The sequence below is a fragment of the Bos indicus genome, chromosome 6 (assembly GCF_029378745.1).
Source record: "Bos indicus isolate NIAB-ARS_2022 breed Sahiwal x Tharparkar chromosome 6, NIAB-ARS_B.indTharparkar_mat_pri_1.0, whole genome shotgun sequence".
In the NCBI taxonomy this organism is placed as follows: Eukaryota; Metazoa; Chordata; class Mammalia; order Artiodactyla; family Bovidae; genus Bos; species Bos indicus.
Genome location: NC_091765.1, coordinates 102,711,115 through 102,726,078, shown reverse-complemented (window position 1 = coordinate 102,726,078; position 14,964 = coordinate 102,711,115). Strand labels below are relative to the sequence as shown.

The following is a 14,964-nucleotide window of genomic DNA, read 5'->3' as shown; positions in this document are numbered from 1 at the left end:
GCCAGCCTCTTACTCTCTGTATGCACGTCCACACACACATTTCCTTTCATATATTGGCGATAAAGAGTTCTGTTCATTTTGGAGGGCACAATGGTTTTTTTTTTTTTTTTTTTGCTTCTAAAAATTATTGAACAGGGATCACAAAATAGTAAGGTCTTCATCCTACTGAAATTAATATTTGAGGTACCAATTAAGGCAAGTTTTTAGCCAGAAGGGTAGTTTCTTAGCTTCTAAACATCCCAAGATTTGGAATTAAAGGACACAGAATGAGGAAGATAAATGTGGTCCAGTGTGTCTTGGGGAAATAGCTAAACATTTTGGTCAAAACAGACTGTAAAATAAAGGTCCTTTTGTTAAAGATGCTTTTTCCATTCAGTATTGAGGTTAAATCGCAGCATCAGATAAGTCATCCTGCAGTAGCTCTATGCCTGATACCACGCCAGGTGGACCCTCCCATCGTCTACCATAGATGGCACATGGCCAGCGTTTTCACATTCTTAACCCAGTGTAATCTGGTAAATTTCAGGGAAATGTCTTTCATTGTTTATCAGGGCCCTCAGTCTGGCTAAAACCTTAAATTCAGTGATTCACATTTTAATTATCTCCAGGAAGGACAGAAACATTGAACGTTTTATAAGTAAAACAGTGTTCTTCCATTTCCTAGTAAAGACTGACAGCCACACACACACACACACACATATGAAACTGTAGTGCCAAAGGCAAAATTTTTACACTCCATTTTCCACGCAAGATGTTTTGCATTTGCCTCACTGTGAAGTGTGTACTATTATGGTTGTTATGAGAACTTCACATATTCAAAGGCTTAATTTTATAATCTAGTCCCTTCAATTATCTACTGCAGTACAAATTTTGCCTTTGGGAAATTAAGCATGCATTGAAAAAGTGCATATGACTTAAAAATCCTTTAGGTTTCTATATACAACTGTAACAGTGAAAAGACATTATGAACATTAAGGATTTATCAGCCATTACCCTTTTACATACTCTATTTTAAAAGTTGCCATTAAGAATTCTTCTGGGTACAATGCATGTTGCAGTTAAGAATCAGAAATACTCCATGATCAAAATAGTACAAACTGATCTCTGCAAGGGACAAATAAAATCTTCATATAAAGGTCAGGGTGGAAAAGACACACACAGAATAAGGCCGCTGAAAAAGCAATCGCCTCTTCTAGAAATGGCTGGGAAATTGATTGGAAATGTCTTCAGTTCAGGGGCACTCGGCTCCTGATGAGACACACACTCAGAGTGGTCTGCGTAGAGCAGAGCCTGTCTTTAGGAACACACCCTTCTATACTGACAGGTGGCTTGTCCTGGGGAGTGATGAGGTGAAGGGGCCGGGAATGACCAAGGGAGTAAGACGGGAAAGAAGGTGTTTAGTAACCACAGAAGCCTGATTCTGGTGTCTCGTCTCCTACACAGAAGAGATGGACACTCAGTGACGCAAGCACACAACCTTCCAGGCAATTACTGTTAATGTAACAGGCTGCTTTTTAAATGAGTAGTTCAAAAAGGACAATGGCTCTGCCTTAGAGCAGCAATAGATGACGTGGGTCCATCAGGATCATGCATCAGTTATTACTGCTGCTATAATTCTCTCGCTCTAACCTAAGCTGGCCATAACCGAAGAACAGGCTGGATAATAAATGACATGGAAGGAACAGCTTCACACAAACAATTTATATTGCGAAAAATAAGCATCACTCCCGTCCTCTGTACATCCCTTTTACATAGTTATCAAATGACCAAGAAAGTTCTTACATTCATCGTATGGACTTCAGACCTCTTCATTATAAATAAAGATGGCACGCCTTTCTTCACTAATAAATAAACATGGCAAGGTCCAACACGCTTGCAAGGAAACAACACGCAGGGGAGTGGAATGGGATGAAGGAAGGAAGAAAAACCAATTGTAGCGGTAACACTCCTCAATTGTAATACATGTGCAAATTCTACTTCTAAAAGGGATAAAAAGAATTAGCTTCTAAAAATACTACATTCATAATAATGCTTCCAATAACAACCCTCAAAGTTTCAATGAAAAAAAATCTGTGCTTATGGATATGTGGGAATTTCTGGGGTTTCGTATTTTTGTTGTTCTTTTTTTCCCCCACTTTTAGGTCATTCAAAATAAACGTGGCTTAATGTATAGAATCTGACAAAAACAACTTGCAGGAAGGCCACAGATCCTCTTCAATCTAATCAAATCCAGTTGACAGTGTGCACTCTGGAGTGAAGGCATGCGGTGACTTTATTATTATTATTTTTTTTTAAGTCTAATTAACTACCCCAAATCTCCACAGCCTCTCAGGGAGTTAATTTCGCCTAGACAAAGACAATCAAGGGCTCTCAAAGTCTAGTTTTGCTATAAATATAAAGTAATTCGTAGCAGAAAAATATAGCCTTTCTAAGAAGTAGATTTCCTTTTTCTTTGTTCGCTGACAAAACTCTGAGTTGGTTAGACAACGTAAGTGTCCGCATAACTAGGCCACAGAGCAGCACCTCAAAGTCCAGCTCTACTTCACAAAAATTAAAAAGCATTTCAACCCTCTGGTCACGGGTAAGTGCTGGTTCCCTTCTTCCCCAAAGGAGAAAATGCAGAATACAGTCAATGTGACTGCCTTTCGCTGAAGCAGGGGGTGGGAACGGCGGCACCAGGCCCTCCGCGGCACGCGGCACGTGGAGATGCGGGGGGCGATGGAGGCGGAGATGCGGGCAGAGATGCAGATGCTGTAGCTCCCTCAGGGCCGCCTTCCAGCACAGGAGCAGACAACTCGGAGCCGGGCTGCACCCGCAGTGTCCAGGCAACGGGGGGTGCTTCCGACTTTGTATATTAGGACAATACCTGGTATCATCAGAGCCACTGTTCACTGGCAGAAAGGAGGTATAGCGGAGTCCTCCACAACTCATGTTTTATAGATGACCATTAGAATTTATTAAACAAATACTCCCCCCACAACTTAAAAAAACAAATTACCCACAAAACCCTATACCACAACTCACTCGTTTAAAAAAAAAAAATTTCCTTCTGGGAATGAACTAATGTGGCTACTGAGATGATGTGAATTTGATTTCAGAGTTGAAACTGCTTCTCCTCATTTCATTCGCATCCTGCTGGTTAAAAAAAATATGGAAATGTTTCTAGACCAAGAATACGCCCACTCAGGCTACACTGCACTTCCATCCTTTGGTTAGGAAAGGCAAGAGCATCTCTCAGGCCAGCCTCCTTCCTCTCTGCTTCTGCAAAACCATCCTGTCCAACCAACGATTCCACAGTCCTCGAGTTTCAGTGAGCAAACGTCCTGGCCGTCTCGTGGTGCTTCTCTTGAGCTTGGTGTTCTAAGGAGACAAATGTCTGGACTGTTTTGAGGCTTCCAATGTGCAAAATAGTGCCCAAGGCATCGAATCCACCTGGGCCTCCGTTAAGGTGTCTTGGTTACTTGCTTTAGCCGCTGGAAACCCTGTCTTGTATAATGCACCAGATCCATCAAACTGCTGTTGAGGGCCAGCGCGCACACACTTGTGCTGAGCTGAGCAAAGAATTCTGCGAACAAAGCAAACCCAAAACCACGTAAACACACTCGCACAGGCAAAAATAAAAACATACAAAGTCAAAGAAGTCAGGGTTCCAGAAACGTGATCCCCACAGTACTCTGTACTTCCTCTAGCACAGCAAAACAATTTTAAAATCACAATCTACTGGAATGGTTTGCTAATTCTCCACATCTCTGCAGTAGGAACTACGTTTGTTGCAGCACTGACTCTATAATGCCTGGCACACCATACTTTTGGGATCAGTGGATGCATGAATGAAAACAAACGAAAATATCCAATATGTTTAAAAAAAAAAAAAAAAAAAAAAGCCTCATTAGTTTGCTAAGAAAGAAAATGAAGTTTCAAGAGGCTGTGAGGAAATTCAATGGCCACAGCCAGCTGGCTGACTGCTTCTCTACAGCCAGGCAAGAGTAAGTCCAGGCTTTCATCTGGCATTTACAGATATGCTTTTACTTAATGGTCACAGCCACCAAACAGTTCCTCTGATAGGATGATCGATCATCTCCTAAACCTTGGATTTCTCCAAGGGCCTTCTTCTTAAACAAGACTCAAGACTGTTCACTAAGCCGTAGTTTCCTATATCGTTGCTAACCATCTTTCCTAACATACACTGGAAACAAACAATAAACTCAGTATTGCAGGTGACGCCACTTCCCACGTCAAACTCGCTGTTCCTGCCGAGAGCTGATGCCTTTCCTTCTGCACTCGCTTTGCCCTTTTGCTAGCACTTCAGGTCAGGGGGAAATAATGACACCAAATGCTTCCCTCGTAGCTCAGCTGGTAAAGAATCTGCCTGCAGTACAGGAGCCCCTGGGTTCAATTCCCAAGTCAGGAAGATCCCCTGGAGAAGGAAAGGGCAACCCATTCTAGTATTCTTGCCTGGAAAAATCCCATGGACAGAACAGCCAGGCAGAGACCCTAGTCCATGGGGTTGCAAGGGTCGGACATGATTTAGCAACTAAACCACCACCAGTGATACCAAAACTTCCAAAGGGGCGTGGTGCAGAAGCCACTTCTCATTTAGTTTTGCCAAGATCAAGTCACAGAAATCCATCTCAAGGAAGAACTGTGACAGAATGGAGAAAATGTGAGAAGAGTAAATAGCTACAACTTCCTCTTCTTCAAAACACTGAACGGATGGTGGGACTGTGTTGGGGCAGTCACTGTGGCAAACGGTATGGAGGTTCCTCAAAAACCTAAAAACAGAATTTCCATATGATCTAGCAACTCCACACCCTTGAGCATGTATCTGGACAAAACTCTAACTCAAAAAGATATATGCACCCAGATGGTCAGTTCATGATGATGCACGACAGAAATCAAACCAATACTGTAAAGCAATCATCAATCAGTTAAAAATAAATATTTTTCTTTAAAAAAAAAAAAAAAGATACATGCACCTAGACATTCACAAGAGCCAAAATATGGAAAGAAACTAAATGTCCCCCCACAGATGAGTGGATAAAGATGTGGTATATATTTACAATGGACCACTATGCAGCCATAAAAAAGAATGAAATAATGCCATCCAGCAACATGGGTGCACCTAGAGATTATCACACTGAGTGAGTAAGTCAGCCAGAGAAAGACAAACACCACATGCCATCACCTGACGTGGAATCTAAAATATGCCAGATGAACTCACCTATGAGACAGAACCAGACTCACAGGCACAGAGAGCAGGCTTATGGTCGCCAAGGGGGAGGGGAGGGGAGGGAGGGTGGAGTCGGGGTTTGGAGTCAGCAGACGCAAACCATGCACGCGTGCACGGAGACGGAAACGGCAGCCCGCTCCAGTGCTCTTGCTGGAGAATCCCAGGGACAGAGGAGCCGGGTGGGCTGCCGTCTATGGGGTCGCACAGAGTCGGACACAACTGAGGTGACTTAGCAGCAGCAGCAGCAGCAGACACAGACCATTACGTATCGCACAGAATGGATACACAACCAGGTCCTACTCTAGAGCACAGGGAACTATATTCTGCAAGCTGCGATAAGCCATAACGGGAAAGAATAAAAGAATATATATATGGGTAACTGGATCACTTTGCTCTACAGTAGAAATTAATACAACATTGTAAATCACCTATAATTTAAAACAACAGCAAAAAGGCCAAAACACCGAAGGGAACACGCAACGTTATCCCCCGCCCAATCCCCATGGCCCGGTAACCACCACCACAGAACCACTTACCTTTGTTCTTCCTGGTAAGGACCTCAGCCTGTTCCCACAGGTCAAAGGCGGTAAGGACGTGGGAAGTGATGCTGACGTAGGAGGATGTCATGTTCTGGATGGTGACGGGGGTGCTGATGGTGGCGGGCAGCGCCCCGCTCCCCACGCTGCCAGCGCTTGACTGGGACCCTATGGAGCTGGCCGGAGAAGGGATCGGAGAGAGGGGGGACGGTGTGCCTGTGCTTCTGGGAAGCGGGAGGAAAGAGGACTGGTTAATCACCTGAACTCCTGCTTCTGGAACCGCAATCCCAGTCACCCGGTCTCTGTACCTGCCAAGATGCCAGTCACTTCTATGAGGTCAGAGGTGCCCTTCCCCTTCGGGGTGCTGGAAATGTATTTCCTAAAACACAGTGGCATAGGACCCTCCAAACGGAAGAAGGAACTGGGGAAGGTGGCCTTCCCTGGACACAGAACTGGGTGGGCGGATCCGTATTCCGGGTATTCCTGGGCCCTCTGCATCTGCTACGCCCATGGCCTGGAATCTCTTCTCTCCCCACCCTCTACTGCAGCTTCTCCTGGGAAGACAACACTTCCCCTGAGAAGATGGGCCTCATCTCTGATATATTCCTTCTTTCGTCCACTCAAGAAACATCCCTGAGCTCCGACTCTGCACCTGGCGCTCTCCCAGACCCTGGGGACACGTCGCAGCTTCCTTCCTGTCGCCTGGCCTGTCTCCTTGCATTTGTCACGTCTCCTCTTACTCTTCTATTCCTTCTCCTGCCTCACGAGCACCGTGAAGACAGGGACCGTGTCTGACTCGTCTCTGCGTGTCCAGCACTTAGCACAGCGGGTGCTCTGGGTAAACAGCTGCGGAACGTGTGACTGGCTGAACAGGGGACAGTCCCTGAGGAGGGACTCACAGCACGCCCTCTGCTCTCCTCGGGACCGTCCACCACACCCGCAAGTGCACACTGACATGGATCAAACGGGAGAGCAAGTGCAGTCACTCAGGCCTGAGGACTGAGGCACAGGAACGGAAAGACGGGCCAGCGGCTGTGCCCTGGCGGCGTGGCAACAGCCGCCCTCGGGGTCTGTGGGTCCTCAGGGGTCCTAAGTGTCCCCAGCAGAATGCACGCTTTGAAGGACTAGAGTAGGAGCCCCCCCAGGGCAGCAATTCCTGTCTGCTTTGTTTACTGAGGCTTTCCTGTACCTACAACAAGGTCTGGTACAAGGAAGGGGCTCACAGATGCCTGGGGAAGGAGTGATCTAAATCACGTGACTGATACAGAGCAAGAAACAGCATAGGATATCCCTACCGTGTGGAGTCTAAAAAGAAACGATACAAATAAACCTAGGGACAAAACAGAGACTCAGACTCAGAGAACAAACGTACGGCGGCTGGGGGACGGAGGGCGGGAAGGGAGAGTTAGGGAGCTCGGGATGGATGTACACTCTGCTCTACTGGAAACGGACGACCAAGGGCCTGCTGAGCGGCACAGGGAGCTCCGCCCAATGCTGTGTGGCAGCCTGGATGCGAGGGGGTCTGGGGGAGAATGGACACGTGTGTATGTACGGCTGAATCCCTTTGCTGTCCACCTGAAACTACCACAACACTGTTAATCGGCTGCACTCCAACAGAAAATAAAAACTTCAAAAAACAAAGTGACTGACAACCTATTATTTGAGAAGAATACCTCAGAGGTGGGAGCCATTTTCAGAAGTAAAGAAATTCGTTCTCAATCAGGACTGTCTTTTTTTAAGAGAAGCCACGTGGGAATCTCCTGTTTTCAACCTGCTGGAAATGGGGCAGGCTTCTAGGTGATGCTCTTAAAATAGCAAAACCCATCAGAACTGGGAGCTTTTCAAGGAGGATGACCAAATTAAAAAAAAAAAAAAAAAATACTAGACAAGAAACTAAAGGGCAGGAAATTCTATATCTTCATCTCAGAAACACCTGCACAAGGACTCTGCTTTTCGACAGTTCACAGGATAGACGAGCAGTTCACAAAGTGGGGGAAGGAATTTAGCCTGAATTGTTTTCTTTCTTTGTATCTGTTGCAGATCCTGAAAAGGTGGCAGGCAACTGGTTCTGCACACTTCTCGTTTAGTGAAATGCCCAGACGGCATGCTGTACAGAACAGCGGTCCCCAGCCTTTTCGGCACCAGGGACCAGTTTTGAGGAAGACAATTTTTCCACGGACTTCGCGGGGGAGTGCGTGCGGGCGGGATGGTTTCAGGATGATTCAAGCACATTGTTTATTGTGCATTTTATTTCTATTACATCAGCTCCACCTCAGATCATCAGGCGTTAGATCCTGAAGGTCAGGGACCCCTGAAGGTCAGGTCTAGAAGGATAAAGGACTTTGTCTCTGGTTCCGCTGGCTTTGCCTGTTGCATCACTGGGCATATCTAAACATCCTCAGAGGTCTGAAATATGGACCTTGTATTCTTTTACAATTATCTCTTTATGTTGCCCAACCAGCAAATATCGTGATTTCTAACGACTCCTCAAAAAGGTAGAGATGTGCTGGTGATTTCAGTTGAAGGAGCAAGACCGCACATGGAGTATATAATTTTTGACATGCTGAAGGCACACAAGAGTCACATAAAGAGGGCATTTAACACTGGGAGTTATTTCAGTCAGGCTGGCCATTACCTTGCGATGCATGGAGAAGGTGCCTGGGCAACCTTGGAAGAAGTCTTGAAGAAGTGTTCGTTAAGCGTGCGGGAATACTTTATCGCCATATCTTTTTTACAACGAAACATTGCCATGTTCAAAATGGACTGGCAACGCATGCTGTGAACATAAACATAAGTGGAAATGAAGCACTGCCTTGGAGACATGCCTATCGCCACTACAGAGAGTGAGCCACCAAACCTTTTCCACCACTGGGTTTTCCTCAATTAACAAGAGGAAGAACATCAAGAACCTCCCTGTACTAGCATCAGAAGTAAACACAGGTGAAACAGCACTGATGTTTGTTGTTGTTCAATCACTAAGCTGTGTATGTCCATCTCTTTGCGACCCCCATGAACTGCAGCACGCCAGGCTTCCCTATCCTTCACTATCTCCCAGAGTTTGCTCAAACTCATGTCCATTGAGTTGGTGATGCCATCCAACCACATCCTCCTCTGCTGCCCCCTTCTCCTCTTGCCCTCAATCTTTCCCAGCGTCAGGCTTTTCCAATGAATTGGTTCTTTTCCAATGAATGGGCTTCCTTTGGGGCTCAGATGGTAAAGAATCTGCCTGCATTCTAATGGTCAAACACAGATACACAAGGATATAGTTTAAGTCACAAGACCAAAGAATCTGAGTTGTCAGTAAAATGGCAGTAGATGACATCTCATAATAATCAATCACCAGTGAGATTAACCCCTTGACACACATCCTCCCACTTTCTGGTACTGATTCCCCTTTCATTAGTATTTTCATTTTAAGAAAACAAGCTATCAAACTCTCTTGGTAACATCGAGAGATGCAAAAGCAAATGTAATACTCTTTAGACAAAGGGAAAAATACACACCATAGAACAGCAAATATCTTCTCCTGTGTTGGCGTTGTGGCATCTGAGAAGGATTTTAATGACAGTATGAACCTATAGGAAAACAGACATGTCCATCAAGTCAAACAGGCAATCAGAAAACTCCAGGCACAAAGACACCTTATGATGTCTGTCTTAGTTTCATATTGATTTTTCCTAAAGATGTGGCCACGAGACAGCAGCCCAGAAGACAAACGAGGCTTCAGCGTGACAAGTCACGCCATTCTGAAGACGAGGCGAGGACATGCCTGCCCTCTCACCTGCCCACCTGCTTGAAACCAAGCAGACCTGTGCTCTTACCGAGTCCCCTGCTGAAACGCAGGGGATAAAGGAGAGAGAGCTGCAGCGGAAACAAGAGGGCATCTAAGAAAGTCAAGCTGGAAAACCCGACCCCCTCCCTAAAGGGACTGGCATTTCACCGTTCACTTGGCCGGACCGAGGTATTCTGGTCTAGCACTTCATCTGGAACACAATTTCAGTTCACGACCAGAAACAAAAACCAACCAACTTCCTGCATCAGCGACTTCTGAAAGACTCCCCTTTGTTAAGCTGTCCTCACACCGAAGTTCACATGGATTCAAGCCATAAAGGTGACGACAGGAAGTGCTAAGAGGAAGACACGGGCGGGCACTCACTTAATGAGGTCCACGGTCTCCGAGTAGATGGAGTACGCCGACTTGGACGCGGGGCTCTCCGACTCCAGGGCGACGCCGCACTCAATGAAGGACAAGGCAGCCTCCAGGTATTTAAAGGCCTTCCCTACCTTGTCCGTCTGTGGGCGAAGAGCACAGCCCTTGTCAAGCCTAACACGGACTTTTACTCAGCTTCTCACACATATTCTCTACAGAAACCGGCCCCCACCGTCTGAGCTGAACTACGGCTGGAGAGAAGTCGGGGACAGACCAACTCAACCATGATATCCAAAGCCCATCCGCTCTGACCTACTGAGAACTTTCTTCCAGAAAAATTTCAGTAGGAAAGAGAAGACAATCTTGTAATAAGATTCACTTCTCAAAACGTACTGAAGTACATACTCAAGCTAAGGCACCAAGTACACGGTCCCCTCCTTACTAGTGTGCAGCTGCCCACTATATGATTTTCCTGAAAAATGGGTTACACTATACATCTAGAATAATGCATTCACGGTTTCTTTGTATGTGCTGCACTTTCTCTCTTAACAAGTAAAAAAAATGTTATGGTTTACAAGCATCTCAGGTATCATGTCGAATAATAATCTTTTGATGTATTTTACAGCCCAACAGATCCTCTCTTTGGAAGCCTGGGTTAAGGGCTCAAGGCAGTCCTCTGGGTCAACAGGGATAACGTTTCAGAGTCCCTCAACAGGAATGCAGATGTATGAAAGCAACCAGATACTGGCGGTCACTTAAGCCTGAATACACATTTTGGTCACTTAACACTCTTCTCACTTGGTGGAATTCAGCCAGCTCAAGAGACGGGCGAGAGCCTCCACTTTCCTCTCCACGCGTGTATGCAGCACATGATGTAAGAGCAACTGGTCAACATGACATGTGCAAGGCGTTTCTGCTAACGCCTCTAATTTGGTAAGTTCAAAAGACTGAAAACCATAAAGACGCAAGTGGAGTGTAAGGAGATGGTGACGAATCGGCAAAGAAACATGGTCTGGCAAAGAAAGATGGCTGCTACCTTTCATTTTAAAAAATAACTTGATTTTAAGACATTTCTTCTAGAGAACCCAGGCTCAGAAAATCAGTGACAGAAAGAATAAAAATCCAATCAGCATGCCCCAAATAATCAATCGTAAAGGGCCTTACTGGTTTGCTTCACTGGTGGGAATTTAACTCTTCCAATTTACTTATCCAATACCACCTCTTTCATGGAATTTTCAAAATTTATATTGGCCTCAGGGTAGAAACAAAAATAACTATACTAAGGCAACTTGCCCATTCCCACTTCTTTGAGAATTCTGTGAGGTTCCTAATGATAATATTCCTGTGATAACTCTATGGGGCTCCTGGGACACTGTTAAAGGTGATACGTGCTGTGTTCACGTGCTCAGTCGTGTCAGACTCTTTACAACCCCACGGACTGTAGCCCGCCAGGCTCTTCCATCCCTGGGATTTTCCAGGCAAGAATACTGGAGTGGGCTGCAGAGTTCTAATTTCCTTACCCAACAATAAGTAAAAGAAGAAGAGAGATGAAATACACTCCTCTCTACTCAGTTATGCACTTAACTATTTGGTGTGAATGATGGACATGTTTAAGACATTGTGTGATTAAAGGAAAACATAACAGAGAGGCTGGTCATTCAGGTTTCCATCCAAACCAGCATATTTTGAGGGTAGAATGAGTTAATATTGTTTATTAAAACGGATGCAATAGCCATAGGAAGGGAGAAAGAAGATGTGCATATGTACAGATGAAATACGACACACAAAAAAGTTCGCTGGAGTAGTAATCTTGTTTGAATAATGAGGGACTCTAGTGCTCAAAGTGCCCAATGTCAAGATAAGCTGTTGATGAGTGGCAGACAGACTCCCTAATATTTACTCTATTTCAAAAACCCAAAGACTCATACAGTTCTCACAACAGCCTCGGAGAAGGGAAAGGAAGAGGCTGGGACACGCTGTTGTCTGGTGCCGCTTGAGGCATCTCAATCTGACTAAGGTCATCCCGGTATAGTCACTGTGCAGATAGCGCCTAACTTTGCCTGCAACCCTCTTACAGCAGCCGGCGTGGGAAGGACTCTACCCTGATGAACAGGGACCTGATGAAAAGGGACTTGGCCCAGCCCTCCCAAGCCTGAGAACAGATGCCAGTCCACAGACGGGGGGTGCAGAACACTGAGCGGGCTGGGTGTGGATTCTGAGGCCACCACGGATGGATCCCATTCAATCCCCGTGGACTGCCGGAGTTCGTGGCTATGTCTGCATGTGGCAGAATCAAAGCAAAGGACGCTGTCGTGGTACAAAGTTCAACATATGGTCTCCGTAGGGGTTTGGGTGTGGGGAATACACCAAGTATATAAAACCCCAGAGTCTTAGATGTTTAACTATGACAAAGGGCAAGCCTTATCTGACTATACTGCAGCGGAGAATTAAAAGCATATTTAATTATGTATGCAACTAACAAAAACTGCCCCCTTCCAGAAGGTCCAACAGCCACCAGGGAAAGAGAGTTCCCTGCTTGTTTACCAAGAGAACCATCGGCAGCCTCACCATCAAATTTCCTCTGATGGCGTTGGTCCACTGTTCACTGTTAGTCTCTCTGGGGCTTTAAAATAAATTTTGGAATGCAAACAGCCTACCTTACTTTTTGAAATGTTTTGGGGTGAACACAAACTGACCAGCTTGCAAAAAGCAAGAGTTGTGTTTCACATCCAAAGAACAGATTCAGTGGGATAAGGAAGCACTTGTGTGTATTACATAAAACACCGTCAGGCAGATCAACTTTCACTCATGTAGACACGAAACGCGCGCTGGTACTATCTGCCCACGATCAAACGGAACCCATGAAGCCACACTGGTGTTACTCCTCGAGTTCCCCTCACCCCTCCCTGATTCTGACCCTGCTGATGCTCTCATGCCCCGCGCTGCCCTGCCTTCCCCCACCAGCCCCCTCCACGGTTAGCGGTGTGGAATACGGCAGAATGAGACGGCAAGGATTTTATCAGAAAACATTCCACCCAAGGGAGAAAGAGCCAAGACGGACCACTAATTCTGCTTTGTCCTTCAACCTTTTGGCTTCCTTCAGGTGAAAATCGGCTTGTTGTCTGAAAGAGAAGAAAAAGACCAGGAGTGGGTCACAGGAAGCTACAGGTACTGGACTGGAGGGAAATGACTAGAGGCGGGAAAGGACAGGCGGTCGGGCGGTGTGAGGGGAGGCAGGAGGGGGAGGAGGGGCCGAGACGGAGGGAGCTGCACCCAAGGTCTTACTTGTCAAACTTCACGTGAGGCTTCCCTGGTTTGGAGTTACCATTTGGCAAAGAAGGCACTGGAAAACGGTTTGCAGTATCTCCAGATGATCCCTTGAAAAAAATCATCACATCGATCACCCTCTCACATTTAAGATCACTGACGCAAACCTATTTGGTTGGTGCAAACGTAATTGCGGCTTCGAACTGTGAATTTTAAATCATTATAACTAGGCTCGAACACATCTTTATTAATCAAAACAGGAACTACTACAATCAACACATTTTTGCCCATGAGAGATAAGTGTATTTATTCCCATACTGTAAAAATCCATGCTGTGGGATTCGATGGACTCTTGGAAAGCATTTTCTGACTCCTGCTGGTGTGGAAGCATTTTCCCTGCAAAAAGTTGTTGACATGCTTAAAGAAATGGTAGTCAACTGGCAAAAAGGTCAGGTGAATATGGCAGATGAGGCAAAACTTTGTAGCTCAATTCATTCAACTTTCGAAGTGTTGGTTGTGCGACGTACGGTTGGATGTTGCTGCGGAGAACTGGGCCCTTTCTGTTGACCAATGCCGGCTGCAGGCACTGAAGTTTCTGGTGCATCTCATCGATTCGCTGAGCATACTTCTCAGATGTAATGGTTTCGCTGGGATTCAGAAAGCTGCAGTGGACCAGACGGGCAGGAGACCACCAAAGTGACTGTGACTTTTTCCTGGTGCAAGTTTGGCTTTGGGAAGCGCATTAGAGCTTCTTCTTGGTCCAACCACTGACACCGCCAGTTGTCACGTACAAGCCACTTTTTGTCGAACGCCACAATCTTATCAAGAAACGGTTCACTTTTGTTTTACAGAAGATGACACTTCAAAACAATGATTTTTTGATTTCCGATCAACTCATGCGGCACCCACTTACCAAGCTTTTCCACCTTTCCAGTTTGCTTCAAATGCCAAACAACTGTAGAATAGTCGACGCTGAGTTCTTCAGCAACTTCTCGAGTAGTTGTAAGCGGACCAGCTTCCGTGACAGCTCTCAATCGGTTGTTGTCAACTTCGATGGCCGGCCATCATGTTCCTTATCTTCAAGGTTCTTGTCTCCTCTGCAAAACTTCTGGAACCACCATTGCACTGTACCTTCATTAGCAGTTCCTGGGTCAAATGAGTTGTTGATGTTGCAAGTTGTCTCCACTACTTTACCACTCATTTTGAACTCAAATAAGAAAATCGCTCGAATTTGCTTTTTGTCTAACATCATTTCCATAGTCTAAAACAAATATAAACAGCAAGTAATAAGCCATTAACAAAAAACACAAAGTGAGAAATATGCATTAAAATAATGTATAACAGAATCACATTGAAGAATATATTTCAATACCAAACGGCAAATTTCAACAATGCAAAACCACAATTACTTTTGCACCAACCTAATACTATTTCTCTAAATTAGCCCAAAAGGAGCTCAAAAGAGAACTCAAACACTGCACACTTTGGCTTAGTCAAGCATTTTCTCAGCTAGATTCAACTGAAACTGTAGATTTTGATTGTATCGGGGACACAGAAAAGCCATAAGACAAGCATGTTCAAGAGAACAGATTATCAACAAACCAAATTTAACACTTACTCTTAGGCAACACACACACACACACACTCTATTACCCATTCCAGATTAACAGGAAGAAAGGAATTTGTATTTGAAAAAGGAAATTTTTCCCATTATCACTAATAATGGAAGTATTTGAGATCAAACATCCAAGCCAAGAACTAACCAGAGTTATGTTTTACTG

At 45.2% G+C, this 14,964-nt stretch overlaps 1 protein-coding gene across 9 annotated transcripts in view; it reads right to left on the bottom strand.

Annotated features, from left to right (window-relative positions):
• Positions 1 to 1,686: 1,686 nt before the first annotated feature.
• AFF1 (ALF transcription elongation factor 1) overlaps positions 1,687 to 14,964 on the bottom strand; it is a 193,799-nt gene continuing 180,521 nt past the window's right edge. For all 9 annotated transcript variants that reach the window (XM_070791753.1, XM_070791748.1, XM_070791750.1 and 6 more), the window contains 7 exons: positions 13,202 to 13,293; positions 12,978 to 13,038; positions 9,923 to 10,059; positions 9,270 to 9,341; positions 8,402 to 8,542; positions 5,767 to 5,990; positions 1,687 to 3,565 (listed from right to left, as the gene is read on the bottom strand). In XM_070791753.1, the coding sequence (XP_070647854.1) occupies positions 3,444 to 3,565; positions 5,767 to 5,990; positions 8,402 to 8,542; positions 9,270 to 9,341; positions 9,923 to 10,059; positions 12,978 to 13,038; positions 13,202 to 13,293 (849 nt within the window). In that variant the 3' untranslated portion in view covers positions 1,687 to 3,443. The remainder of the gene's footprint in view (positions 3,566 to 5,766; positions 5,991 to 8,401; positions 8,543 to 9,269; positions 9,342 to 9,922; positions 10,060 to 12,977; positions 13,039 to 13,201; positions 13,294 to 14,964) is intronic.